This window comes from Lepidochelys kempii, chromosome 1 (genome assembly GCF_965140265.1).
Source record: "Lepidochelys kempii isolate rLepKem1 chromosome 1, rLepKem1.hap2, whole genome shotgun sequence".
Lineage (NCBI taxonomy): Eukaryota > Metazoa > Chordata > Testudines > Cheloniidae > Lepidochelys > Lepidochelys kempii.
This window is the reverse complement of record NC_133256.1, coordinates 344413422-344437997: the sequence shown is the minus strand read 5'-3', so window position 1 is coordinate 344437997 and position 24576 is coordinate 344413422. Positions and strand designations below refer to the sequence as shown.

The following is a 24576-nucleotide window of genomic DNA, read 5'->3' as shown; positions in this document are numbered from 1 at the left end:
TGTCATTACATCTGTACCAAAGTTACTGCCACAGATAAATCCCACTATCAATTGGCTTTAAGAACAGATATAGAAAGAAAATAATGGTAAACTGGCATTTTCTTACTTGACAGAGCCATTCATTCTGTGTGTCATATCTCTTGACAGCAACAAGACTGTACTCCTGTTGACCCTAAACAAAACGATGGGAGAGCAAGCTGGAGTCTATTTTGCCTCAAACGTGAATGACAAAAATTTCTGACTGTGGAATCTTTGATCATTCAATATATTATATTACCCTATCATCTTGGCCATTTTCACCGTCACTCAGCACTGGTCATTTTGTGGTTGATAATAGAGCCTTTTCCCCTTTTTTACTTCTAAGGGTTAGGCTCTAAGAACCTGGGCTGAATCTAGCCCTAAGCAATCTAAGTCAGTTGGGTTATATTTGTAAGGATATTTTGGTGGTATTCTTGTAATGGCACATAATACACATGAATCATCCATTAATTAAAAATAAATAATAAAGAGCCTAGTCACATTATTTTGATAGCCTCTTTCTCATCTACAATACTACAGTGCTCTTTGACCTTCATAGCTATCTCCCATGAGATGGAAGGAAGACTGAATGTTGAAATGAGGGGGGAAAGGTGAGAACCAATGAATAAATGACTCCCATCTTCTTTTCAGAGTGAAGTTTACATGCCTCAGTCCTTTGCCTAGTATTCAAGTCACGCAAAAGCTCTACCACAGCTTGATCTATTTGGTCACTGTGTTAACAATCTTAGTACAGAGATAAGGGACTAATCAGGTGAGAGATGCCAACTCCCTTTCCACCCTAGCAATGGTCCCTCCAGTTCAGTACTGTTATACAGAACAGTGTTTCTCAACCTTTTTGATACTAGAGATCGGCTTGTCACCTTCCTAAACTGCATCAGGGAGATCTCAGGGACTGGCGCTGGTCCACGGATTGGTTGTCAAGAAACACTGATATAGAACAATTTGCAGTCCTGATATTGATTCAAAGAGATCCCCACAATACCCTTATTGGGTAGGTAAACGTTAAAAGTCCAATTAAATACATAAGGAAACAGAGGGCTTGTCTACACTTCCAGCGCTGCAGCTGACCTGCTGCAGTGCTTCGTGAAGACACCACCTATGCCAGCTGGAGAGCTTCTCCCGTCAGAATAGGTACTCCACTTCCCCGAGAGGCAGTAGCTATGTCGACAGGAGAAGCTCTCCCATCAACATAGCACTGTCTACACCAAGAGTTAGGTTGCTATAACTGCGTCACTCAGGGGTATGGATTTTCCAATAGTTATACCAACTAAAAGTTTGTAATTTAGACCAGGGCTGAGATACACAGAAGTTAAGTGATTCTGAGTCAAGGGCAGAACCCAGAGCAGACTTCAGGACTTCAAGTCTTGACCTCTAGGTTCCACTACACAGTATTTCTATGATGAAAATCTTTGTCAAAGATATTTCTGTATGCTGTATTGCATGTTTTTTTATGAGATCATTAAAATGGGTGGCTGAGTAAATGGAGGAGTGAATTAACCACATAAACCAGGGGTATTTAGAGTTACTTAGAATACTTTGACAAGTAAACTCAGCTCCCCAGATGTGTATATAAGTATTAACATAAGAGTTAGGGCACATTAAGACACATGAAAATTTTTGTGCTAACAAGAGGATTCAATGAACACACACAACTAGCTAAGGATACACAGTTCATAAATATATTCTATTTCCAATTAAAGAAAGGACAATTCTCAAAACATGAAATTGAAATGTTTATGCTCAAGCTAACTTAAAAAAACCCTCACAAATATGACAGAATTTAAATGTAGAAAGGAGAAAAAAAGTGCCAATTATTCATCTCTCCCATTAACGTCTGACTCTGCATTTTCCAGTGGCGTCTGTCACTAACTGACTTATTGAAGAACTCATCCAAGCATGAACTATTGAGGCATGAATTAGGAAATACAGGCTCAAATTAAGAAAAGGGTGTTATTCTTGTTACGTCAAGTCACCCTACACTAATCAATATTATTGACTGGGACGAACTTCATAGCAAGGAATAAAACAATCTGTCTTATCTGCTTGAGCACATTATGCAACCAGAACTCAGGCAGAAGGATATGCTTTTTAATCTTCTCTGCTCCTATACTTTCAATTAATAATAATAGATGCTCTGTGCGTAGGTGGGAACTACAAAGAAAAGTAATTTTATTTATATTAAAATATTTTACCGGAAAGATACAATGATGTCTTAAATATACAAAAACAGGCACACTGTTGCAACAAACCTTTCTATTACAATATAATCTACAACTGTCCTCATTCCCTTGGCCTCTCCTTGTGCTGTGACCTCCCACCTCTACTCTGTCTGAACTTAGCTGGAGGCCAGCTATCAGTATAGATACAACTATACTGTGAAAAACCGTGATTTGCACAGAAGAGTTTATTCCCGATTCCAAGCAGGAATAAGCTACATGGGTGCATACTGTGGCTTTCGGCTTTTTTGCCTGCATACAAAATGGGTACTCTTAATGCAGACTTTTTGTCTGCCTATACAAATGGCACAGATGTGCAGTGCCTGGCCAATGATGGCTGAAATCCCTTTAGACAAGGCCTTTAGACTAAGCTCTTCAGAGCAGGGACGGTCTTTGTTTTGTAATACACTATACGCAACGCCGTGCCAACACAGTGTCCCATGCTCCTGGCTGCTCCACACCAGCAGAAGGTATCCAGTCATCCATCCTACAAAGGGTATGTCTACACAGAAAAATAAACCCAGGCAGCGAGTCGCAGAGCCCGAGTCCACAGATTCAGGCATGCACCACAGCACTAAAAATAATAGAGCAGATGTTCTTGCTTGGGCTGGAGCCTGGGCTCTGATACCCATCCCCACCCTGGGTCTCAGAGCTGAAGCTCCAGCCCGATCGGGAACATCTACCCTGTTATTTTTAGTGCCATGGCACAAGCCCCACAAGCCGAGTTGGTAGACTTGGGCTCTGAGACTTGCTGCGGGGAGCGGGGGCGTGGGCGGGTTTGCACACATACCCAAAGAAACCAGTGGCCTCCCAGTGGAATCTCTGACTGATACCAAGTTTAGGAGGTAGACAATAGAGAGAGACAAAACACCCACTCCCCGCCCGCCCCGCCCCCCAACATGTTAGCATGATCTTTGGTTGCTTTTTTCAAACTTGAAAATAGTTTGACAGGCAACTGCAATAGCCACATTTTACAGCAACCAGGAATGCCTTAAACGTGTTGCAGCTGTTACAAGAAATGCAACTGTTGCACTCATTTTTTCTCATGAGCACCAGCTTGCTGATTTAATCTGCTGAGTAATAAGCTACAAGGGAAAAAAACTTGAGGTGAAGTGAAATTTTTTCAAAGTTAATGATATCCTCATGCTGTGCCATCAGTGAAGTGAATATCTTTATGGGTGGGAGTCAGAGATGGGTCTGTTACTAATGTACCACATGGTTCCGTAGTGGAGCCTGAAATGTCATGCTACACAATGAGCAAACACAAGGCAAGAGCAGATGACTAAGAGAGCAAAATCTCAGGGTGCTCTGATTCTTCCTTTCTGCACTTCTCTTTGTAAGTAGCAGCTCCCATCAGGCATGTCCACTTCCAACCCCCCGATCCCATGCTGCTTGGGTCTCAAGAGCATTTATCTGGCTGATCACTGGGAAAGTCTCTATGTGCCACAGTAACCCAGGGACCTCTTTTACTAGCCAGAGTGGTACAGACAGAAAACTTCTTCCTCACCCATTCAGCAGACAAGAGGAGAGAGGAAGAAAGGCAGAGGAGACATTTTATTAAACAAAAGGAGTAGCCAAGAGCCACTAAATCATATACCAAATTCCTGACATGGCCTGGAAATATTATCATAATCAGGTTACATCAGTACACGAGGAGCTCATGCTGTGAAGACCCATAATCTCAAGGCAACATTGTGACACTGTACCATGATTTCAGGGCTCTCTGCAACTCAGTTCTTTAAGAAGCAGCTCTCCAGCTCATCAAGATGGATTGCCACTCCCCTCAAAGACTTACAAGTGTATGCACCCACTTAATGTACAGTACATGAGCAACACATATTATATTAATAAACATTATGATAATGCTTATGCTTAGCTCTTCTATAGCACCCTTCATCCAATAAACTCAAATGTTTTGCAAATTAATTAAGTTTCACAACAATCCCACAACTATTGTCATCTGCACTTTGTGTATGAGAACACTGAGGCAGAGAGAGATTACTCATTTCTCCCAGGTCACAAAGGAATGAGAAGTGGGAACAGAACACAGATCTAGAGTCTAAGTCATGTTCCTTAACCACAAGACCGTCTTCCCTTAACAGTTAAGAAAAAATATTTCTATACTTTGTACCTTTAGAAAACAATTGCTATTGTCTGTATCATGATGAGAAAATTGCAACACCTGATTGTCACTTAATATTAACATTATTTCTCCCTATTCCAGGCTTTAATAGCCACAAAAACTAATCATGAATAGCCCTGGTAAGAGCAAAACAATCATTGTCAGGAGGCAAAGTTTCCCAGTTACAGCCTACTGACACTCCTAATTGCTGACCTGTAACACTGCAGCTATTCTAATACCAGTCATCTCCTGAGCATGGATTGCCGGTTGTATGGTAGATATGAGATCTGAACACATAACAAGACAAGAGCAGGTTGAAACCCTTGATCTTATTTCAGTGGTGTAATGCTCTACATTTGAATTCAAGCTATCAAAGCTGAAATGTTGGTGGCAAAACTAAAACTAGACGTTCCTAATTCTGGGAGCTGCTAGTTCTCTTATCAGTACCAGTATTTTTAGTGATTCTCTGCAGGTCTTCCTTTGCAGGGAAGATTAGCATTACAAGGCTTAAGTAATGACAGGCAAGAAAGTGTGTTTTTTTTTCTCTTCCAATCAGCAGAAACTGGACATCCACCAAAAATTATCCTTTGTGTTGTACTGGATTTGCTGTTCTTCAAATTCATGTTGCTTTATCATTTATATTTATTCCTTCCCTAGGCAGCATGGTCCAGGGGATAAATCCATTAGTCTGAGATTCAGGAGATCTGGTTTCTATTCCCAGCTCCACTAATTACATGCTGTGTAAACTCGGACATGCCTTCCCCTCTCTGTAACCCTGACTCCTCCCACCCTTTGTCTGTGTTGTCTATTTAGATTGTAAACTCTTCAAACTCTAACACAGGAAGGTATAACATGATTCAATGGCTGGAAGATGAAGCTAGACAAATTCAGAGTGGAAATAAGATGTAAATTTTTAATGGTGAGAGTAATTAACCATTGGAACAATTTACCAAAGGTCTTGGTGGATTCTCCATCACTGACCATTTTTTAATCAAGACTGCTTGTCTTTCTAAAAGATATGCACAAGGAATTATTTTGGGGAAATTCTACGGACTGTGCTACACAGGAGGTCAGGCTAGATGATCACTGTGGTCCCTTCTGGCCTTAGAATTTGTGAATCTAAGGCAGGGACTTGTCTCTTACCATGCATTTGTACACCAGCTAACAAAACATGGCCCTGATACTGGCTGGAGTCTCTAAGCACTACTTTAAAATACAATAAATATTAAAATTAATACTAGTCCTAATATAACTAGAAATAAACCAGTTCTTGAACCTCCCTCAAATGCCCCCATATAAAGTACATTTTCATTCTAGGATCTTTCAACATACTCTATAACAAAGCTCTAGATTTTCAAAGTCTGTGTGACTTACGAGCATTTTTTCTCCTAAATCACCTTGGCTCTTTAGAAAATCTTACCCTTTTTTCTCTGCTAAAGGCAAGAAATGTTTCCCAGCACTGTGAAAAATCAAGGATGGACAAGACCCCTTTGACTAGAATGTTCATTCACACTGTTTCCTTTGATCACCTAGCTGACTATTTCCTGCAATACAATTCCTAGTGCTTTGTCCACTTGTTTATTTCAATACTTTCAAAGTAAAGTTTAGAGGCTCCTTTAATTAACTATTTATGAGTGTTAAAAATAGTAAATACTTTCATGCCAAAATACTCATTTTGATTTGTTAATCCCACAATTCAATGTTCCAATTGCTTCCCGACTTCTCTCCTGACACTGTCCCCCCATCTCTCCAGCTTTATTTGCATGAATTACTGCATCCATCTCTCTCTGATATATTGCCTGCCTTAGGATATCATTATTTTTGAGCACACTAGCTAGTTTTTGCTTGCAGACCTATGGCCTGATTCTGAGTACCTGACAATGGTTTTAAACCACTTCAAATCCAGTGACTGAGTTAGCACTGATTATTACTGGTATAAGTGATATCAGAAACAAGTTCCTGCTATCAGCTTAATAACCTCTTGGTTATATGCCTACTAACAGGGAACACTGTCTCATACTTTACCATTGTTCTTATTACCCTACATTTTAAGCACTCCCTATGGAAGTTATCTCGCCAGGTATATCTTAACACTGGACTGATTGTGTATGGGTCACACGTGTATATTTCCTTCTGCATTTATTTACTTATTTCAGCATATATAACTCCTGCTACGAGAGAGCTCCAGGCATCCTTGATAATCCTTGAAAATATATAAATAAGCAAACAGGCCTCCTTCAAAACATAACGCCCCAATGCAGCAAAATTTACACAAAATTCCATCTCCCAAAAGAAACTTCCACCCCTACCCAACCTCACCAATCTCCCCTCTCCCTAAAAGCAAGGGAGCAAGGATGAACCTTGCAGCTTGCCCTGAAGTTCAACAAACTTGGTCTGTTTCAGACCCAAAGCTGGGGAGGGGGAATGATTTCAAAGGCAAGGAAATCAAAGAGACAGTGCCCTACCAGCTGTGGCTTTTCTATTATTCCAAGGAAGCCCCAGCTCAAGCAACTTCACTGACCACAACTACAGCAGCAGGGCATCTTCTGTACTTCGGTCCCAGCCATTTAAGGTTCAGAGTCACACCAATACCTTAAAATCAATCCAGAGTACAACAGGCAGTCAATGCAGCTCAGGCAACCCACGTTTAATATATTAATGTTGTTCAGCTATACATCCAGATTCTAGTCCCAGGTCTGCCACCAGCCTGCTGCATGACTTCAGCAAGTTAGTTCAAGTCTCTGCTGTTTACTTTGCCAATCTGTAGAATGGGAATGATGATTCTTACCTTCCTTTGTAAAGCTATTTCAGATCTATGGAAGAAAAGCACTGTAAAAGAACAAAGTGTTATCATACTGGCGGGGGGGAGTGGGGAGGGAGGGAAGGTTATTACTTAAGCCTTGCAACTTTCTGCTCTATAAACAATATGTATGAGCCAAATTTAGCAGAATGAGAGCTGATAGCTTGTTTGAATACATCTTATTCTGATTGCTTGCCTGCAACTCCGTGGGGTTCCTACGCATATTTTGACAAAATGTTATCCTCCATTACTAAATTTCTGGACATTATTGCAAGTAATGGATTCAGATATGGTCATGCAGTTGATGCCCAGACATATTGTTCTGCTCATGTCTCCATGCCCAAACCTATTTAGACTCCCCAGTACTGCCTTGTCTGAGATCCAGCACCATATGCATTCAAATAAGTTGCTCTTTAATGTTTCAAAACCTGATTTATTAGTTTCTCACACTCCATCTGCCTTGAAAAACTGCAATGTGCCTTCATTTTCACAGGCTGTACAAAAGGTTGAGGTTCAGTTTGACTCCACTTTATCATTTGATCAGAGTGTCAGACGCATATGTAAAGTCTCCTTTCAGCTCCATAATAAGTTTAAAATTCATGGGTTTTTTTTTTTGTTTTTGTTTTTTAAGTTCAGGATTCAGAAGCAGGAACTTTGATTAATGTATTTGTCAGCTCACATATTTACTATTTTTGTTGGTCTCCCTAAAATTAATGTCTACAGACATAATCCATTCCAAGGCATGGGTGCAGTACAAATCCTTATCTGAAACCAGAGAACGTGCCAGTGCTAATGAAGTGTGATTACTTACCCACATGCCACACTGCCTTCAGTTTAAGATTTTTTTCCTTTCACAGCATCCTTTCACTATCTTATCTCTCTAAGTGGCAAACAGCTCCTATCTAGAAATTTTATATTCCTGACATGTTTCACATTCAAAGTGAATGTCTGAAAAATAACTGGAGAGAAAGAGAGAGAGAGAAAAAAGGACAAAGATATTTCTAGCCATATAGTTATCTGTTATTTTATATTCTTGGAAATTGTTCACATATCTTCTCTAAAAGAAGGTCACAGAATCAGAGAAGATCAGGGTTGGAAGAGACCTTGCGAGGTCATCTAGTCCAACCCCCTGTTCAAAGCAGGACCAAAGCAGGTCCATATTTCATCTACCATAACTTAACTTAATTCTTACAGAATTTTTAAATGAAGGAAGCATGTGTAGTGGTTGGAGCACAAGCATGAGTCAACAAGGCTTTGATTAATCTTTGATTACACAGACTTGCTGTGTGACTGTGAGAAAACGGCTCAATTATTCTCTGCCTCACTTTGACCATCTGTAAAATGGGGTTATTTTACTTGCCTCTCTTATGGGGCTGTTGTGAGGATCAATCAATCGATCGACCAATGTTTGTAAAGTGCTTTGAGGTCATATGCGGGAAGGTACTATAGAAATACAAGTTACACACATACACTCTGTATATTCATGTGTATGTATGTATGTGAGCACCTTCCTTCTTCATGTAAAACAAAGAAAGCAGAAGATTCAGGAACCTTATACAACTGGATTTCTGGTGCCTAAGATACCATCCAGGGGACTGTGGTATATTTGCTTCCCAGGTTTTCATGAATGAATCATTTCTAATGAGATAAACATGTCAGCTCTTTGACAAGTTATGAAAATATTACTACTCAGGAGCATGATCTATATGTCAGGCAGTGCTAAAAAAAATCATCCTACATGGCGAGTCTGCGTTGTGATGTCTCTATAAATTTGCAACCATAAAAGTGTGCCATTTCTTCTCATATGTACAGAAACTAGTTTGAATTAATTCATTTTCCAGCAATATGCAAAAAGATCTGTGCTAATAACATGGATTTTCCCACGGGGAGCCCTAAATGGATTGTCCATGCCAGCGAACAAAATGCACAAAAACAATTCCTGGCTCTAGCAGAAATTATGAGATTGCTCAGAATATGACCTGTCAGACAGCATTTCTCAACCTGTTCATCCATAATCTTTTTTAGATGGGTTTCCCCACCTCCTCATCCTCCTTGCTTTGTCTTGTCTGAAATTCAATCAAAGATGAATTAGACATTAGAAAACATCCAACACTCTGGCTCTCTAGTCACATCAGAAACTCTAGACCCCTCTGTTAATTTTGTTACAGTTTTTAGTTCTCCCATTTCAATGCAAAACTGCTTCCCTCCAGAGACTGCCACTGATATTGGCAAGAAAGCGCAAGGGGCTATAACAGAAATCAAGCACCAACAACAAGCATGGTAATTCAACCCTCAGCAGACATTAGCAACTGCGGGAAAACAGCCAGAACTTTAATCACAATTCTTTCAAACACAGCCAGGGATTTGGAAATGCTGTTATTCCAGCATATGACCCTACCACAGTGCTTAATCAAAGCCACTGGTAGCACAAGAACAACCTGCAGACTTTAATAAAAACCAATTTAATAAAAGTCAGTGTGTCAGAATCATGCTGGACCTAATTTAGCAAATTCCAGGGAAAAAAACGAAGAGACCTTTCCATATGTTTCTGTATGTTATAGATGCAATGAAACACGAGATTTCTCCTACGTGAAGAATAGAACAGTTATTACCTACATCTTCCAGAATACTGTTAGGATTTTTTCTTTCTACTCTTACACAGATATTTCAAGGCTGAAAAGCACAGAACTCAATGTCAGAAAAATCAAAAAGGTAGACAGAAGCAATAATTGTCAAATTGTAATAAAAAACATCTACTTGCAATAAAATGGGGAAATGAAGTTTTGAATTTCACTGTAAAAATTAAACCCAGGTTTCTTGCTGACTCGTCAGCCTCCACCCCCAATAACCGAGCCTCTGAACAGCATTCATCCTGTGTTTTAGAACAACTTTTATTCACACTTTTATGAGCGCTAATGACAGGTGCTTTTAATTCTCAAAACAAAGTAAGGAAAAGGATATACATTATTATTATTTGCAAAAAGAAAAGGAGGACTTGTGGCATCTTAGAGACTAACAAATTTATTTGAGCATAAGCTTTCGTGAGCTACAGCTCACTTCATCGGATGCATTCAGTGGAAAATACAGTGGGGAGATTTATATACTTATACTTATGCTCAAATAAATTTGTTAGTCTCTAAGGTGCCACAAGTCCTCCTTTTCTTTTTGCGAATACAGACTAACACGGCTGCTACTCTGAAATCTATTATTATTATTAAGTGTATTGCAGCAATACCTAAGATGCCCAGCCATGCCTAAAAGATCCAACCATTGTGCTAGGTGCTGTACAAACACAGAACACAAGTTATGAAGATTTACTCCACAACACCCAAGACTACTGTTCTCCCCAATGCCCTGACTAGTGATGTGATAAATCTCAAGGAGGTCTACATTTAAAAAGCTGCAGCTGCACCGCTGCAGTGCTTTAAGGAAAACACTCTAAGATGACGGGGGAGAGCTTCTCCCATCAGCTTAGTTAATCCACCTCTGTGAGAGACGGTAGCTATGTTGGCAGAAGAAGCACTCCCATCGACATAGCGCTGTCTACATCAGGGGTTAGAGGTTGGTAGAACTACATTGCTCAGGGGGTGAGGATTTTTCACACACCCCAAGCGATGTAGTTATGCCAGTGTAAATTGTAGTGTAGACCTGGCCTCATTCATCTACATCACTGGTGTGAATCTGATCACGCACATCTAAAGCTGGTCGTGGCCAGTCGCTAATGTGAACAGACTTGGATGTCCTTAGCTCAGTTCTGATGTCTACATCACAAAGGCCATGATTACACTTGGTGCCAAGTGCAAACAAATCAAAAGGTATAGAGAGAGCTAAAGAAGTGAATGGGCATACAACTAAGCTATCCTTATACCCCTAGGAGGTAAACTTTCTAAATGTGAAGGCTCATTTGTGTAATAATATTGAGAAGCTTGCACTATTAGCTAGCTCTACGTTCTGAAGAGCTGTGTGCCATCTCTAAATGAGGGCTGGAGAATCCATCTCTTTCTTTCTAAGGGTGGATTTAAGCCCATCTGCAAACAGCAAAGGCGTATTCAGTTCAGGGTACCCCCATCTATTGTGGTCCTAACCTTTTGGTTTCAAGTATTTACAAATATTTAATTAACAAGTATTTACTATTCGACATTGGTGAGGCCTCATCTGGAGTACTGTGTCCAGTTTTGGGCCCCACACTTCAAGAAGGATGTGGATAAATTGGAGAGAGTCCAGCGAAGGGCAACAAAAATGATTAGGGGACTGGAACACATGAGTTATGAGGAGAGGCTGAGGGAGCTGGGATTGTTTAGCCTGCAGAAGAGAAGAATGAGGGGGGATTTGATAGCTGCTTTCAACTACCTGAAAGGGGGTTCCAAAGAGGATGGCTCTAGACTGTTCTCAATGGTAGCAGATGACAGAACGAGGAGTAATGGTCTCAAGTTGCAGTGGGGGAGGTTTAGATTGGATATTAGGAAAAACTTTTTCACTAAGAGGGTAGTGAAACACTGGAATGCGTTACCTAGGGAGGTGGTAGAATCTCCTTCCTTAGAGGTTTTTAAGGTCAGGCTTGACAAAGCCCTGGCTGGGATTATTTAACTGGGAATTGGTCCTGCTTTGAGCAGGGGGTTGGACTAGATGACCTTCTGGGGTCCCTTCCAACCCTGATATTCTATGATTCTATGAAAAGCTGCCTTGAAAAACCCGTTCATCAAAAAAATCAGAAGACACATCTCTTCTATCCCCCCCAAAATACGAGAACCCTTATCTGATAGAGAATTTATTTATAATATCTTGCTTAAATCTATACTCTGCTCAGGCTAATTACAGACTGGGGAAAGCAGTCAGATCAAATCATGGCAAAGGAGTTCCGTTATTTGGGAAGAGCAGCTCAGTAATGCAAAGGCTTGCTGCAACACAGTTATCAGGAAAAACTGGAGCTCTGAACAGTTTCCTGCATCACAGACAACCAATACATGGGCTAAAACAGAGATGCTGGAAGTTACTGGTAGACAGCTTCTCTCAGGCAGAATGGAAGCTGGTCTGCCTGAGAGAGCAGATACCTGATAAAGAGGAGTAAAGAGTTTTTGAATATTTTTATTCATATCCTTTTAATTTCTGTATGAAGGGGATTCAGTTTTTCAATTCTCACACACAGAGGAGAAAATTAAAGGACCTAAGTAAGCATGGAAAGCAATTAAGATCATCTAGCAGCAAGTCAGTTGCTGAGTGGAACGAGTACTTTCTTCACCTTACGAGCAAAACACTCTCCAGCACTTTGGCAGATGAACTATGAAGAGGAATCAAACTGGAAAAGATTGGGAACCATGCATCGGTCACTGTTGGATTAGCCAATATGCTACTGAGTTAGGGGTGAAATAAGCATTTTGTCCTGTAAGCATGACTAGAAGAAAGATGTCTCCCCCCTGCTACAACCCAGTGTGACACGACTTGCACAGAATCATAATGGTTGGAAAAGACCTAGCAGATCATAAATTCCACTCCCCCGCATGTATATGATACTCCAATGTATTAGATACCAAATGACATGCAACACCATGTGTTAGCCCAAAGGCTGACTGCTGGCACCCTATCAAAGATGTGCCAGCATCTATCTGTCCTTTGATAGAGGACAGAGAGAGCCTAAGTCCCAGACACCCTATCAAAAATGTTATTTGAGCTGCAGGCAAACAAGTGACATCTTTAAAACAATGGGCTGCAGGAGTCAAGCTAATCATTATTTTGTTCTATTTCTGATGCATTTAAAATGCATCCACCCAGAGCTTTTAAGGTACAGTAGGGTATATAAATCTCCTCACTGTATTTTCCACTGAATGCATCTGATGAAGTGAGCTATAGCTCACAAAAGCTCATGCTCAAATAAATTGGTTAGTCTCTAAGGTGCCACTAGTCCTCCTGTTCTTTTTGTAACGTACAGTAGGTGGCTCATTATCATTTTTTACCCTAAGCCCCATCGTTGTTTTATTTTTCAAAACTTTTTGCTAACGGCAATTTTAATGTATCCATTTTCACTGACTGCCGCTTAATTCCTTTTCTATAATTCATTGTATCTTCAGGTACCCTATATTTAAATACGTCAATATATCCTTGCTGTCTAATGATCTGCCTATTATGCTGCCAGGTAAGCTAATTCAAACTATTAGCAGTTTTATCTACAGGAGAAGACATCCCTGGCTTTGAGGAGACAAAGTTACAATTTCACCAGAAAAAATAAGCACGAAGAAGCTAGTCTAACAGCGGGAGAAATGTCAAGAAACAGAAATGTCAATTCCCTAAGGGAAGAAAAAAATCCTACTTCAGTTCAAGTCCAAGCACTATATTTTGTAATGAAATTACATTCCACAGTCTTCCCTCAGGGGGAAAACCTGCTCCGGCTAATCAAACTGTTGGTTTTTAAAGTTCAAAATAAATGCAATAATGTCTATGTAGCCTTCACGTCATAGCTGTCAAGAATTTCATTTAACCCTTCAGAGGCAAACATTTCTTCTAGTTCCTGTCACCAGAAATGGTAATTTGTATTATGGCACTTCCATATCCTCCTCTACACTCATACTTAAAGTGTCTCTCTCTCCCTCTCCCTTCCTAACATCTGTGCAAAATTCTGTGACAACTGCCCAAGCCGAGCAATAAAGTCTCCTGTCACCCTTGGATCCTCCTGAACATTTTCCATTTCTGTCAGGCAGGATGGTTCCATGGTATTCTCCTGGGCACTGCTGTCTCTCTCTTGTAACCACCTATCGTCCCTTATCTTATATTGAGATTTGGGGCAAGCGCCATATTTTTAGTAGGGCTGTCAAGCAATTAAAAAAATTATCGTGATTAATTGTGCAATTTAAAAAATTAATCGATAATAGAATACCATTTTTTAAATATTTTTGGATATTTTCTACATTTTCAAATATATTGATTTCAATTACTACTCAGAATACAAAGTGTACAGTGCTCATTTTATATTTATTTTTTATTACAACCTAATACAAGTACCATAGTGCAATCGCTTTATAATGAAAGCTGAACTGACAAATGTAGACTTATGTACAAAATATGACTGCATTCAACAATAAAACAATGTAAAACTTTAGAACCTATAAGTCCACTCAGTTCTACTTCTGCCAATTGCTCAGACAAACAAGTTTGGTTAGAATTTGCAGGAGATAATGCTGCACACGTCTTGTTTACAATGTCACCTGAAAGGGAGAACAGGCTTCCGCATGGCACTGTTGTAGCCGTCATCGCAAGATATTTACGTGCCGGATGCACTAAAGATTCATGTGTCCCTTCATGCTTCAGCCACCATGCCAGAAGACATGTGTCAGTGCTGATGACGGGTTCTGCTTGATAACGATCCAAAGCAGAGCAGACCGATGCATGTTCATTTTCATCATCTGAGTCAGATGCCACAAGCAGAATGTTGATTTTCTTTTTTGGTGGCTTGGGTTCTGCAGTTTGAGCATCAGAGTGTTGCTCTTTTAAGACTTCTGAAAGCATGCTCCACACCTCGTCCCTCTCAGATTTTGGAAGGCACTTCAGATTCTTAAACCTTGGATCGAGTGCTGTAGCTATCCTTAGAAATCTCACACTGGTACCTTGTTTTGTCAAATCTGCTATAAAAGTGTTCTTAAAACAAACATGTGCTGGGTCATCATCCAAGACTGCTATTGCATGAAATACATGGCAGAATGTGGATAAAATAGAACAGGAGACATACAATTCTCCCCCAAGCAGTTCAGTCCCAAATTTAATTAACGCTTTTTTTTTTTTTTTAAACGAACATCATCAGTATGGAAGCATGTCCTCTGGAATGCTGGCCAAAGCATGAAGGGGCATATGAATGTTTAGCAATTCCAGCATGTATTTATCTTGCAACGCTGGCTACAAAAGTGCCATGTGAACGCCTGTTCTCACTTTCAGGTGACATTGTAAATAAGAAGCAGGCAGCATTATCTCCCGTAAATGTAAACAAACTCGTTTGTCTTAGCAATTGGCTGAACAACAAGTAGGACAGAGTGGAATTGTAGGCTCTAAAGTTTTGCATTATTTTCTTTTTGAGTGCAGTTATGTAACAAAAAAAAGAATCTACATTTCTAAGTTACACTTTCATCATAAAGAGATTGCACTACAGTACTTGTATGAGGTGAATTAAAACTAGTATTTCTTTTATCATTTTTACAGTGAAAATATTTGTAATCAGAAATAATAATATAAAGTGAGCACTGTACATTTTGTATTCTGTGTTGTAACAGAAATCAATATATTTGAAAATGTAGAAAAACATCCAAAATATTTAATACATTTCAATTTGTGTTCTATTGTTTAACAGTGTGATTAATCACAATTAATTTTTTTAATCACAGTAATTTTTTTTAGTTAACTGCATGAGTTAACTGTGATTAATTGACAGCCCTACTTTTTAGACCATGTTTATACAGTGCCTAACACAATGGGGTCCCGGTTTATGCTTGGGGTCTCCATGTGTACTGAAAAACAAGTAATAATCATAGAATCATAGAATATCAGGGTAGGAAAGGACCTCAGGAGGTCATCTAGTCCAACCCCCTGCTCAAAGCAGGACCAATCCCCAATTAAATCATCCCAGCCAGGGCTTTCTCAAGCCTGACCTTAAAAACTTCTCAGGAAGGAGATTCTACCACCTCCCTAGGTAATGCATTCCAGTGTTTCACCACCCTCCTAGTGAAAAAGTTTTTCCTAATATCCAACCTAAACCTTCCCCACTGCAATTTGAGATCATTACTCCTTGTCCTGTCATCTGCTACCACTGAGAACTGTTTAGATCCATCCTCTTTGGAACCCCCTTTCAGGTAGTTGAAAGCAGCTATCAAATCCCCACTCATTCTTCTCTTCCGCAGACTAAACAATCCCAGTTCCCCCAGCCTCTCCTCATAAGTCATGTGTTCCAGACCCCTAATCATTTTTGTTGCCCTTCGCTGGACTCTCTCCAATTTTTCCACATCCTTCCTGTAGTGTGGGGCCCAAAACTGGACACAGTACTCCAGATGAGGCCTCACCAGTGTCGAATAGAGGGGAACGATCATGTCCCTCGATCTGCTGGCTATGCCCCTACTTATACATCCCAAAATGCCATTGGCCTTCTTGGCAACAAGGGCACACTGTTGACTCATATCCAGCTTCTCATCCACTGTCACCCCTAGGTCCTTTTCCGCAGAATTGCTGCCTAGCCATTCGGTCCCTAGTCTGTAGCGGTGCATTGGATTCTTCCGTCCTAAGTGCAGGACCCTGCACTTATCCTTGTTGAACCTCCTCAGATTTCTTTTGGCCCAATCCTCCAATTTGTCTAGGTCCCTCTGTGTCCTATCCCTACCTGCCACCATATCTAGCACTCCTCCTAGTTTAGTATCATCCGCAAATTTGCTGAGAGTGCAATCCACACCATCCTCCAGATCATTTATGAAGATATTGAACAAAACCGGCCCCAGGACCGACCCTTGGGGCACTCCACTTGATACCGGCTGCCAACTAGACATGGAGCCATTGATCACTACCCGTTGAGCCCGACAATCTAGCCAGCTTTCTGTCCACCTTATAGTGCATTCATCCAGCCCATACTTCTTTAACTTGCTGACAAGAATACTGTGGGAGACCGTGTCAAAAGCTTTGCTAAAGTCAAGAAACAATACATCCACTGCTTTCCCTTCATCCACAGAACCAGTAATCTCATCATAGAAGGCGATTAGATTAGTCAGGCATGACCTTCCCTTGGTGAATTCATGCTGAATGTTCCTGATCACTTTCCTCTCGTGAAAGTGCTTCAGGATTGATTCCTTGAGGACCTGCTCCATGATTTTTCCGGGGCCTGAGGTGAGGCTGACTGGCCTGTAGTTCCCAGGATCCTCCTTCTTCCCTTTTTTAAAGATAGGCACTACATTAGCCTTTTTCCAGTCGTCCGGGACTTCCCCAGATCGCCATGAGTTTTCAAAGATAATGGCCAATGGCTCTGCAATCACAGCCGTCAACTCCTTTAGCACTCTTGGATGCAACGCATCCGGCCCCATGGACTTGTGCACGTCCAGCTTTTCTAAATAGTCCCTAACCACTTCTTTCTACACAGAGGGCTGGCCACCTCCTTCCCATGCTGTGTTGCCCAGCGCAGCAGTCTGGGAGCTGACCTAGACTTTTTCCCTTTTCATTCTCACCACCACTGCAGTCCGTGGTGCAGTTCCACCAGCGATAGCAACACTCAGAGTCCTATGATAGAGAGGCTGCCAACATTTCAACCACGGTGTCATCTAGATTTGCTCTAAACATAGTTAGATGACTATGTGGTTAAAACCCTGCCCAGTGGCACTCCCACCAGCACTGGCAACAGTGATAATTTTTATGAACATAGACCCGTTTTTATGAACAAGGCAGCCCCCATGCAACAAGTTGAATGTGTAAACCTGATGAAAGTACTGGAACTGCAGGTGATGTGACTGATCATGGAGGATCAGCTGTTTCTTAATGAGGATGGCACTGCCCTGATTTCACAAGGCAGAGCCCAGATGATGTGCTGTGGTTGCAAAGTTTTGTGGTGAGACTTATCAATATTATAAGTCATATAGGTAAGTACAGACAATATATAATTCAAATTTATATCAGCTAATTACAGGTATCAGTGAAAAGGGACCACAACGATGTTTTAATTAGTAATGTTCATCAGCCAATATGCCCATATAGTATATTAACTGACTCCTCTTTAGTCAACCCTTACAATCAGATCCCTATATAGTGTAAGAGATGTAGTGAAAGGTTTTGCTCACTTAATTGACTCATCTTTTTTTATTTTCCCCGCGTGTTCTTAACAAAAATAGTTTCAAAGTTCTCCCTGAAATGAAAGTAATACTTGAAGAAGGGAGCATTTTAAGTCTAGAATTTGTGTAATAAAGCAGTGTTATATTGTATTCTTAAAAGTGACTGAACAAATAGCATCTTGGAGTTCCATATTTCTTCTTGTTCAATAACTTCCTGATCAAGCTGGCTTCTTTTACAAGCCAAAGGACCATTTTTCTGACTGCCAATGCTGCAAACTCACCCTGGAACCCAAAAATCAAGACGCATATCTTCATCTTCATGCAGCATTGCCAATATTAAAGGGCCTGCAACTAGAGCATCGCTGACAATATAGTGGATGATGCAGAAGGCAGAACAGAATTCAAATCATTCTCAAATAGCTGTATTTCCTCTGCAGGTGAAACCGAAATAAGAATTTGCTTCCTTCATTAAAGCAAGCGGCAATGACAGCCCCCCAACCTGAAGCAAATACTCACCAGCAACCACATACCACACAACAGAACCACTAACCCAGGAACCTATCCTTGCAACAAAGCCCGTTGCCAACTCTGCCCACATATCTATTCAGGGGACACCATCACAGGGCCTAATCACATCAGCCACACTATCAGAGGCTCGTTCACCTGCACATCCACCAATGTGATATATGCCATCATGCGCCAGCAATGCCCCTCTGCCATGTACATTGGTCAAACTGGACAGTCTCTACGTAAAAGAATAAATGGACACAAATCAGATGTCAAGAATTATAACATTCATAAACCAGTCGGAGAACACTTCAGTCTCTCTGGTCACACGATTACAGACATGAAAGTTGCGATATTACAACAAAAAACTTCAAAACCAGACTCCAGCGAGAGACTGTTGAATTGGAATTCATTTGCAAATTGTATACAATTAACTTAGGCTTGAATAGAGACTGGGAGTGGCTAAGTCATTATTCAAGTTAACCTATTTCCCCTTGTTTTTTCCTCCCCCCCCAGACTTCCTTGTTAAACCCTGGATTTGTGCTGGAAATGGCCTACCTTCATTATCATACACATTGTAAGGAGAGTGGTCACTTTAGATAAGCTATTACCAACAGGAGAGTGGGTTTGTGTGTGTGTGTGTGGGGGGGGGAGAAAACCTGGATTTGTGCTGGAAATGGCCCAAAATTCTGGAACCATGAAGTCCGGTTTTCATTTATGCATCAGTTAAACAGATTATAGTAAAGCATTCTGTGTTCACTAACCTTGACCTTACATAGTTATTATGCAAAAGTGGGATGTACTCCACAGGCGAAAAATCATTGACTATGGCTTCAGCTGAAGAGATAGAAGATGGACCATCAAATGGACACCCAGGACTTACCATACCACACCATTTCAGGAGTCAGGTACATTACAACATGGTCAGTCTTTAACTCAGCACTACATGAGGTGCCCCAGAAAATGACCTTTGTATGCATCCTGCCAATCATATCTGCTAGCCCCGTTGATAGCTCAGTTTGCTCGGAAAAATTGCCACCAACAAGGGATGCATTTACACCAGCTGTCAAGAAGGCAAATTATCAAGCAATGGTATGGCTCCAGGATGATCAAGCACATCCAAAACTAGCCTCCTCTGTCGGGCATGGATGGCATCTGGAGGAGGGACGGATCACACCAGTTGTGTGTGAAATACCATGTGCTTCCAAATCAAGCTGTCAGATAATCAAATCCCCATGTGCTTTAAAGACCAGATGCTCACCAACCTGCAAATGTTTGGCCAGCAGCCTGCCTTGTACAGAGATGTGCAAGTGCAGTGTGGATCAGGATCAGTGGAACAACATGTCTAGCAGTTGTGTCCTAGATGGAGACAAAACTGATGATAACTTTGATGAATAAATGTTTTCAGTCCTACATGTCAAGGCTAATTTCCATAGGACTACCAAAGATGAATATCTTCTTTATGCAAGCAATGCACCCCCGTGTTAAAGTATAATTAAAAAGAGCTTGATTTGTAAATATTTTCTTGAATATATATCTACACACCGGTAATTGTTCTAGGTTTGCCATACTTGGTACCATAGTGTTCATGGGAGAAAGGGCTTTCAAATGATACCCAACTCAACCCACTTCCGACAATATTTTATTCACAATTTCCACCAATCAGAGGACCTTGAACTTGACATGCGGCGGGGGGGTGGGGGGAGGAGAGGAGAAGAGTGATTCCCCTGTGCCATGCCACGGAGTATGACACCACCGAAATTATGATTTGGGAGATTTTTACAAATCAAATGACATCTCCCTTACCTTCCTACCATAAACTTGTCCACGGAATTACACATGTTCCCAGACTAGATAGTAGACCTCAATAATTCGTTGATTAGGGACCTGATCCTGCAGTTCTTAAACTACCCGAATACCCATGACTGTCAGTGGGAGTTACATGTGTACATGTAGTATTGTATCAAACTATTGTAACAAAGTTTTTTTTTTTTTAAACTACTGCATACTGCTCGGTAAACACAGAGTAAATAACTTATTTACTTGTAACTTCAGGATAACCGTGAATCCCCATGCAAAAGGATAATTCTTGCTCCTTAAACGCTATCCCCTACACTCTTCATCATATTTAAATGAGACTGTTTACGGGTGTTTGGAGACCTAAAACAAAAGTATCAGTGTGCCATTAATATTTTAATTGAGCCTATGAATATTTATAATCATTTCACTTCTTTCGAGGGCAAGACAGGATAACTAAATAATTCTAGTATGTAAATGTGGTCCTGACATGACACCTTGCCTTCATCTACATTACAAAACCAAGGCATTTTTAGCTCTTTCATTATTTATGTAATCCTGGAGGTTTTTCGGATTAACAAGCACTCTTGAATGCAGAGTTTGGGGCACAATAATTACAGAGAGTTTCAAAGTCATCCCTTTTCCATGACTTTGAGGGGGTTTATTTTTATTTTACGTATTTTATTTTATTTTTCTTTCTGTGCTACATTTTTATGTTTCCAAATTAATTTCAACAGTATCTTGGTGCTTGGTATTTACCACCAGCCCAGGAGACCCCATGCAGTCACACATTTATTAAAGATTTCATCACTTTCAGGCTGGAAGAAACAAAAAGGTATTGGTTTGTATGATGGACAACAGTGCCAGTAACGTCCTCAATTAAATTCAATATTACATTCATTTGCAGCTGTAACTAACTCTAGGGAACTCTGGCCTTATATTCTCAAATTAATGCAATTCTTCTGGCAACTTTTCTAGCAATGGCTTTTGAAATGAGCTGTTTAATTAAAAGCTGGACTCAAAAGTGAAAGCATGTCAAGTGAGTTACTTTAATATTATTATTGTGACCACTGCTACAATTTCAAGAAACACAGTGACTAAAAGATAGTCATTAAAATATATCCCGAGAACAACATTATGAGACAGACTAGTGAGGGTCAGTGAAGGACATCAGGTAACACAGCTACCCAGTTAACTACTGGCAAAATTTGAAATCCATTGCCAATGCTGAAAGATCTTGCAGTATCTCTCTCAGATCAGCTGATAGTCTATTATAGAATCACAGGCCACAAATGGAAGAGAGATGGGAAAGAAGATCTGGCATGCAAGATAGCAATGTGTAGTTGCTTACATAAGAAACCACTTAGAAAAATACCCAGACTCTAAAAATTAAACTGCACTTTTCAATCATTGGTACAGTGGAAAGTCAAAAGGACTACTTCCTCATTTAAAAACAAGCTTTTGAACACATCAGTATGCTCACATTCAGAGCTGATCTGAAAAGGGGTATAAAGTTACACATTGTAAATGGGTTTAAGGGAACCTAAACTGATACAACTTACAAACTGAAGGACTAGCAGAAGTTTCATGTCATACTGCCTTAGATTTTCTCCTAGCCACTTTACATATGACTCCTGAGTATGATGCATTTTTACTATGCACCCACTCAACCTGCCAGGACTGTGTGTGATGGGGGGATGGATAGCTCAGTGGTTTAAGCATTGGCCTGCTAAACCCAGGGTTGTGAGTTCAATCCCTGAGGGGGCCATTTAGGGATCGGGGCAAAAATTGGGGATTAGTCCTGCTTTGAGCAGAAGGGGTTGGACTAGATGACCTCCTGAGGTCCCTTCCAGCCCTGATATTCTATGATTCTATGAACCACAAGTTTAAAAGACTGAGATGTTTTAATTTTGCTCTTTGGTTTAGTTTTACTGGATTCTTCCCCGTTGTGTTGAGCTGGAAGGTCTCCTACGGGGGCTATGATGCTCTGCCAGGTAGACCAGATGGGTGTGTTTTGCTCTTTTTCTTATTTTTATTCAGATTGTTGTGTGCAGAAAGGGGAAAACTTTCAAAAATAAATATGTAGAGAAGTAGGTTCCTCTCACCTCAGTTACCATATGGAACAAATATCCAGAACATACTGGACCAAAAGGCAAAGTGTCCTTTGTTCTGAGGGCTGCTTTAGGGCAATGCCCAACAGCCCCACCACTGGCAGATCCAAGAACCTGGAGAAGCTGCTTTTGGAAAAGAGAGAGACTACCAGGAAAACCTGTGGCAATCAAACCACAGAGGTACCGCACAATGGTATTTGTAGAATTTGAAAATCTTCTGCAATACAAAGATCATTACAAAGGATAGCATGGAAATGGGCCAATACTCCTTGAATATTTGTGCCAGCTTGCCAATGTCTATATCTAAAGCTGATGCTGGCAAATGCAGCTATTTCCTAGTGAGCATTATCACAACTGGCTTAGCTTTCCTGATCGGCTCTTTAATAGCAGCTTTAGATAGAACTCACCGAGCAGGTGCTGGCTTCAACACCTGAAACACTTATTCATTCAGAAGTTACTCAAAAGTATTTTTAAATGTCAGTTCACTTTCCCTGAGGGTTCATATTATCCTTGGCTCTGCTATTAGAACGTACAGTACGACTCTGGCTTAAGACTGAGCACAAAGTGATGGGAATACAACCTTCCCATATATTCAAAAAGAAAAGGAGTACTTGTGGTACCTTAGAGACTAACCAATTTATTTGAGCATAAGCTTTCGTGAGCTACAGCTCACAGTTGTAACTCTAAAACCGATATATTCAGTATGTTAAAGAGGAGCTCCAATAAAAATGTTTAATTTTTAACTGTGCAATAAAGGAGACAGGACTGAAAACCTTCTCTAACATAAATACATAGCAACAGGTATATTTTAAAGAACAACCCCCCACTCCCACCCCGAAAAACCTAGAAGTCTGGGGAGAGGATGACACCACCACATGCCTGATATTAGTCACATTGCTTAATTCATTACTGGAAGGTAGTCTGATACTATGGTGAAAAGCATGGTGTAAGAACCTATGCAGAATAGAAACTAACACCAAAGAAATACTTGAGGAGCCTCATCTTTGTACTTGGGCACCTAAATTAGGGTGATCAATTCTAGATTTGGATGCCCAAATTAGCAATGAGGTGCTTAAAATAGGTGCCAGTTTGAACATCTAACTATGGAACTGGAGGACCTAACTCAGGTGTCCAAGTTTGAAAATTGAATCCTCAATATACTGTAAATTAAATCTAACCCAAAGAAGGCAGTCAGGAGACATACAAAAGCTCAGTTTCTTTCTCTTTCCCTGATTTTTTCATATTGAGCTATTACAAAAATAAATACAGAGACTGGCAGTTTCAATAAATGAGGAAAGGCAAAGGTAGCACCAAATACATCAAGGAACCCATGTGACTGACTCAAAGCAATGGCGCCATAAGACTCTCAAAACAGCAAAAGTCATCAGAAGACAACAAGAACAGGGAGCGAGGGAATCTTTACCAGATCAGGCTACAATCCCTCTCGTGCTTGGGGCCCACCTACACTACAGAGGAAAGTACGGTAAACTGAATCACACTCTGGCTATGTCTACACTTGGAACTGGGGGTCCGAGTCCAAGCTCAAGCAGACATACTTCATGATAGCTCTCCTTGAGCTGGTGCCCTACAAATCGTAGTGTAGACCCAGCAGCAGGCAGCAGCAAGCGGCGGCACAGGCTCGCTGCCCCGAGTACCAACCCGCCTGGACGCCGTGGGTACGTAATCAGGGTGGCTAGCCCATGCCACCACTCAGCAGAGCCCATGCAATCACAGCCACACTATTATTTTTAGGGCACTAACTCACTAAGAGCTAGAAAAAGTGGGATTCAGATCCCCAGCTCAAAGTGCCGACGTAGTCTTTGACACGCTCACCTGACATAGTTGCATGTCCTGCATTGTGCCCTGTCTATGCCCACTACACTGCATAACCACAACAGTGTCCTGACTTGGGCTAACTGTACCCCACCTGAGACAGACAGTCTCCTCACTTCACATCCCTTGGAAGGTCATCACAAAATCAGACCAGGTACATATTCACTTCTCTTCTATTCCAGACATGTAGCTAGCACAAGAATACAGCTATCCCATAGAATGGTGTGCTTAGGTGATTGCTAGGGCTTGCAACAGCAAGTAACCGTCATTTTAAATCAACTTACCACACACTGGTGGCACAGGTAGGTCTGACACATGGTATGGTTGACCTAACGTAATCAAGTAGCTGGAAATTAACATATAGCACTATGCA

The 24576-nt window shown here is 40.8% G+C and overlaps 1 protein-coding gene across 6 annotated transcripts in view; it reads right to left on the bottom strand.

The window, feature by feature from the left end:
- The window catches only part of EXOC4 (exocyst complex component 4), a 600856-nt gene that overhangs the window by 332298 nt on the left and 243982 nt on the right, over nucleotides 1-24576 (bottom strand). The window contains exon 10 of one of the 6 annotated variants that reach the window (XR_012156858.1): nucleotides 19728-19821. The exons of 4 other annotated variants lie outside the window; for them this stretch is intronic. Coding sequence is in view for 1 of the 2 variants with exons in the window: in XM_073328866.1 (XP_073184967.1) it covers nucleotides 132-172 (41 nt within the window). In the remaining variant the exon portion in view is untranslated. Of the gene's footprint in view, nucleotides 1-116; nucleotides 173-19727; nucleotides 19822-24576 lie in introns of those variants that run through there. One more of the 6 variants, XM_073328866.1, reaches the window with a different exon arrangement.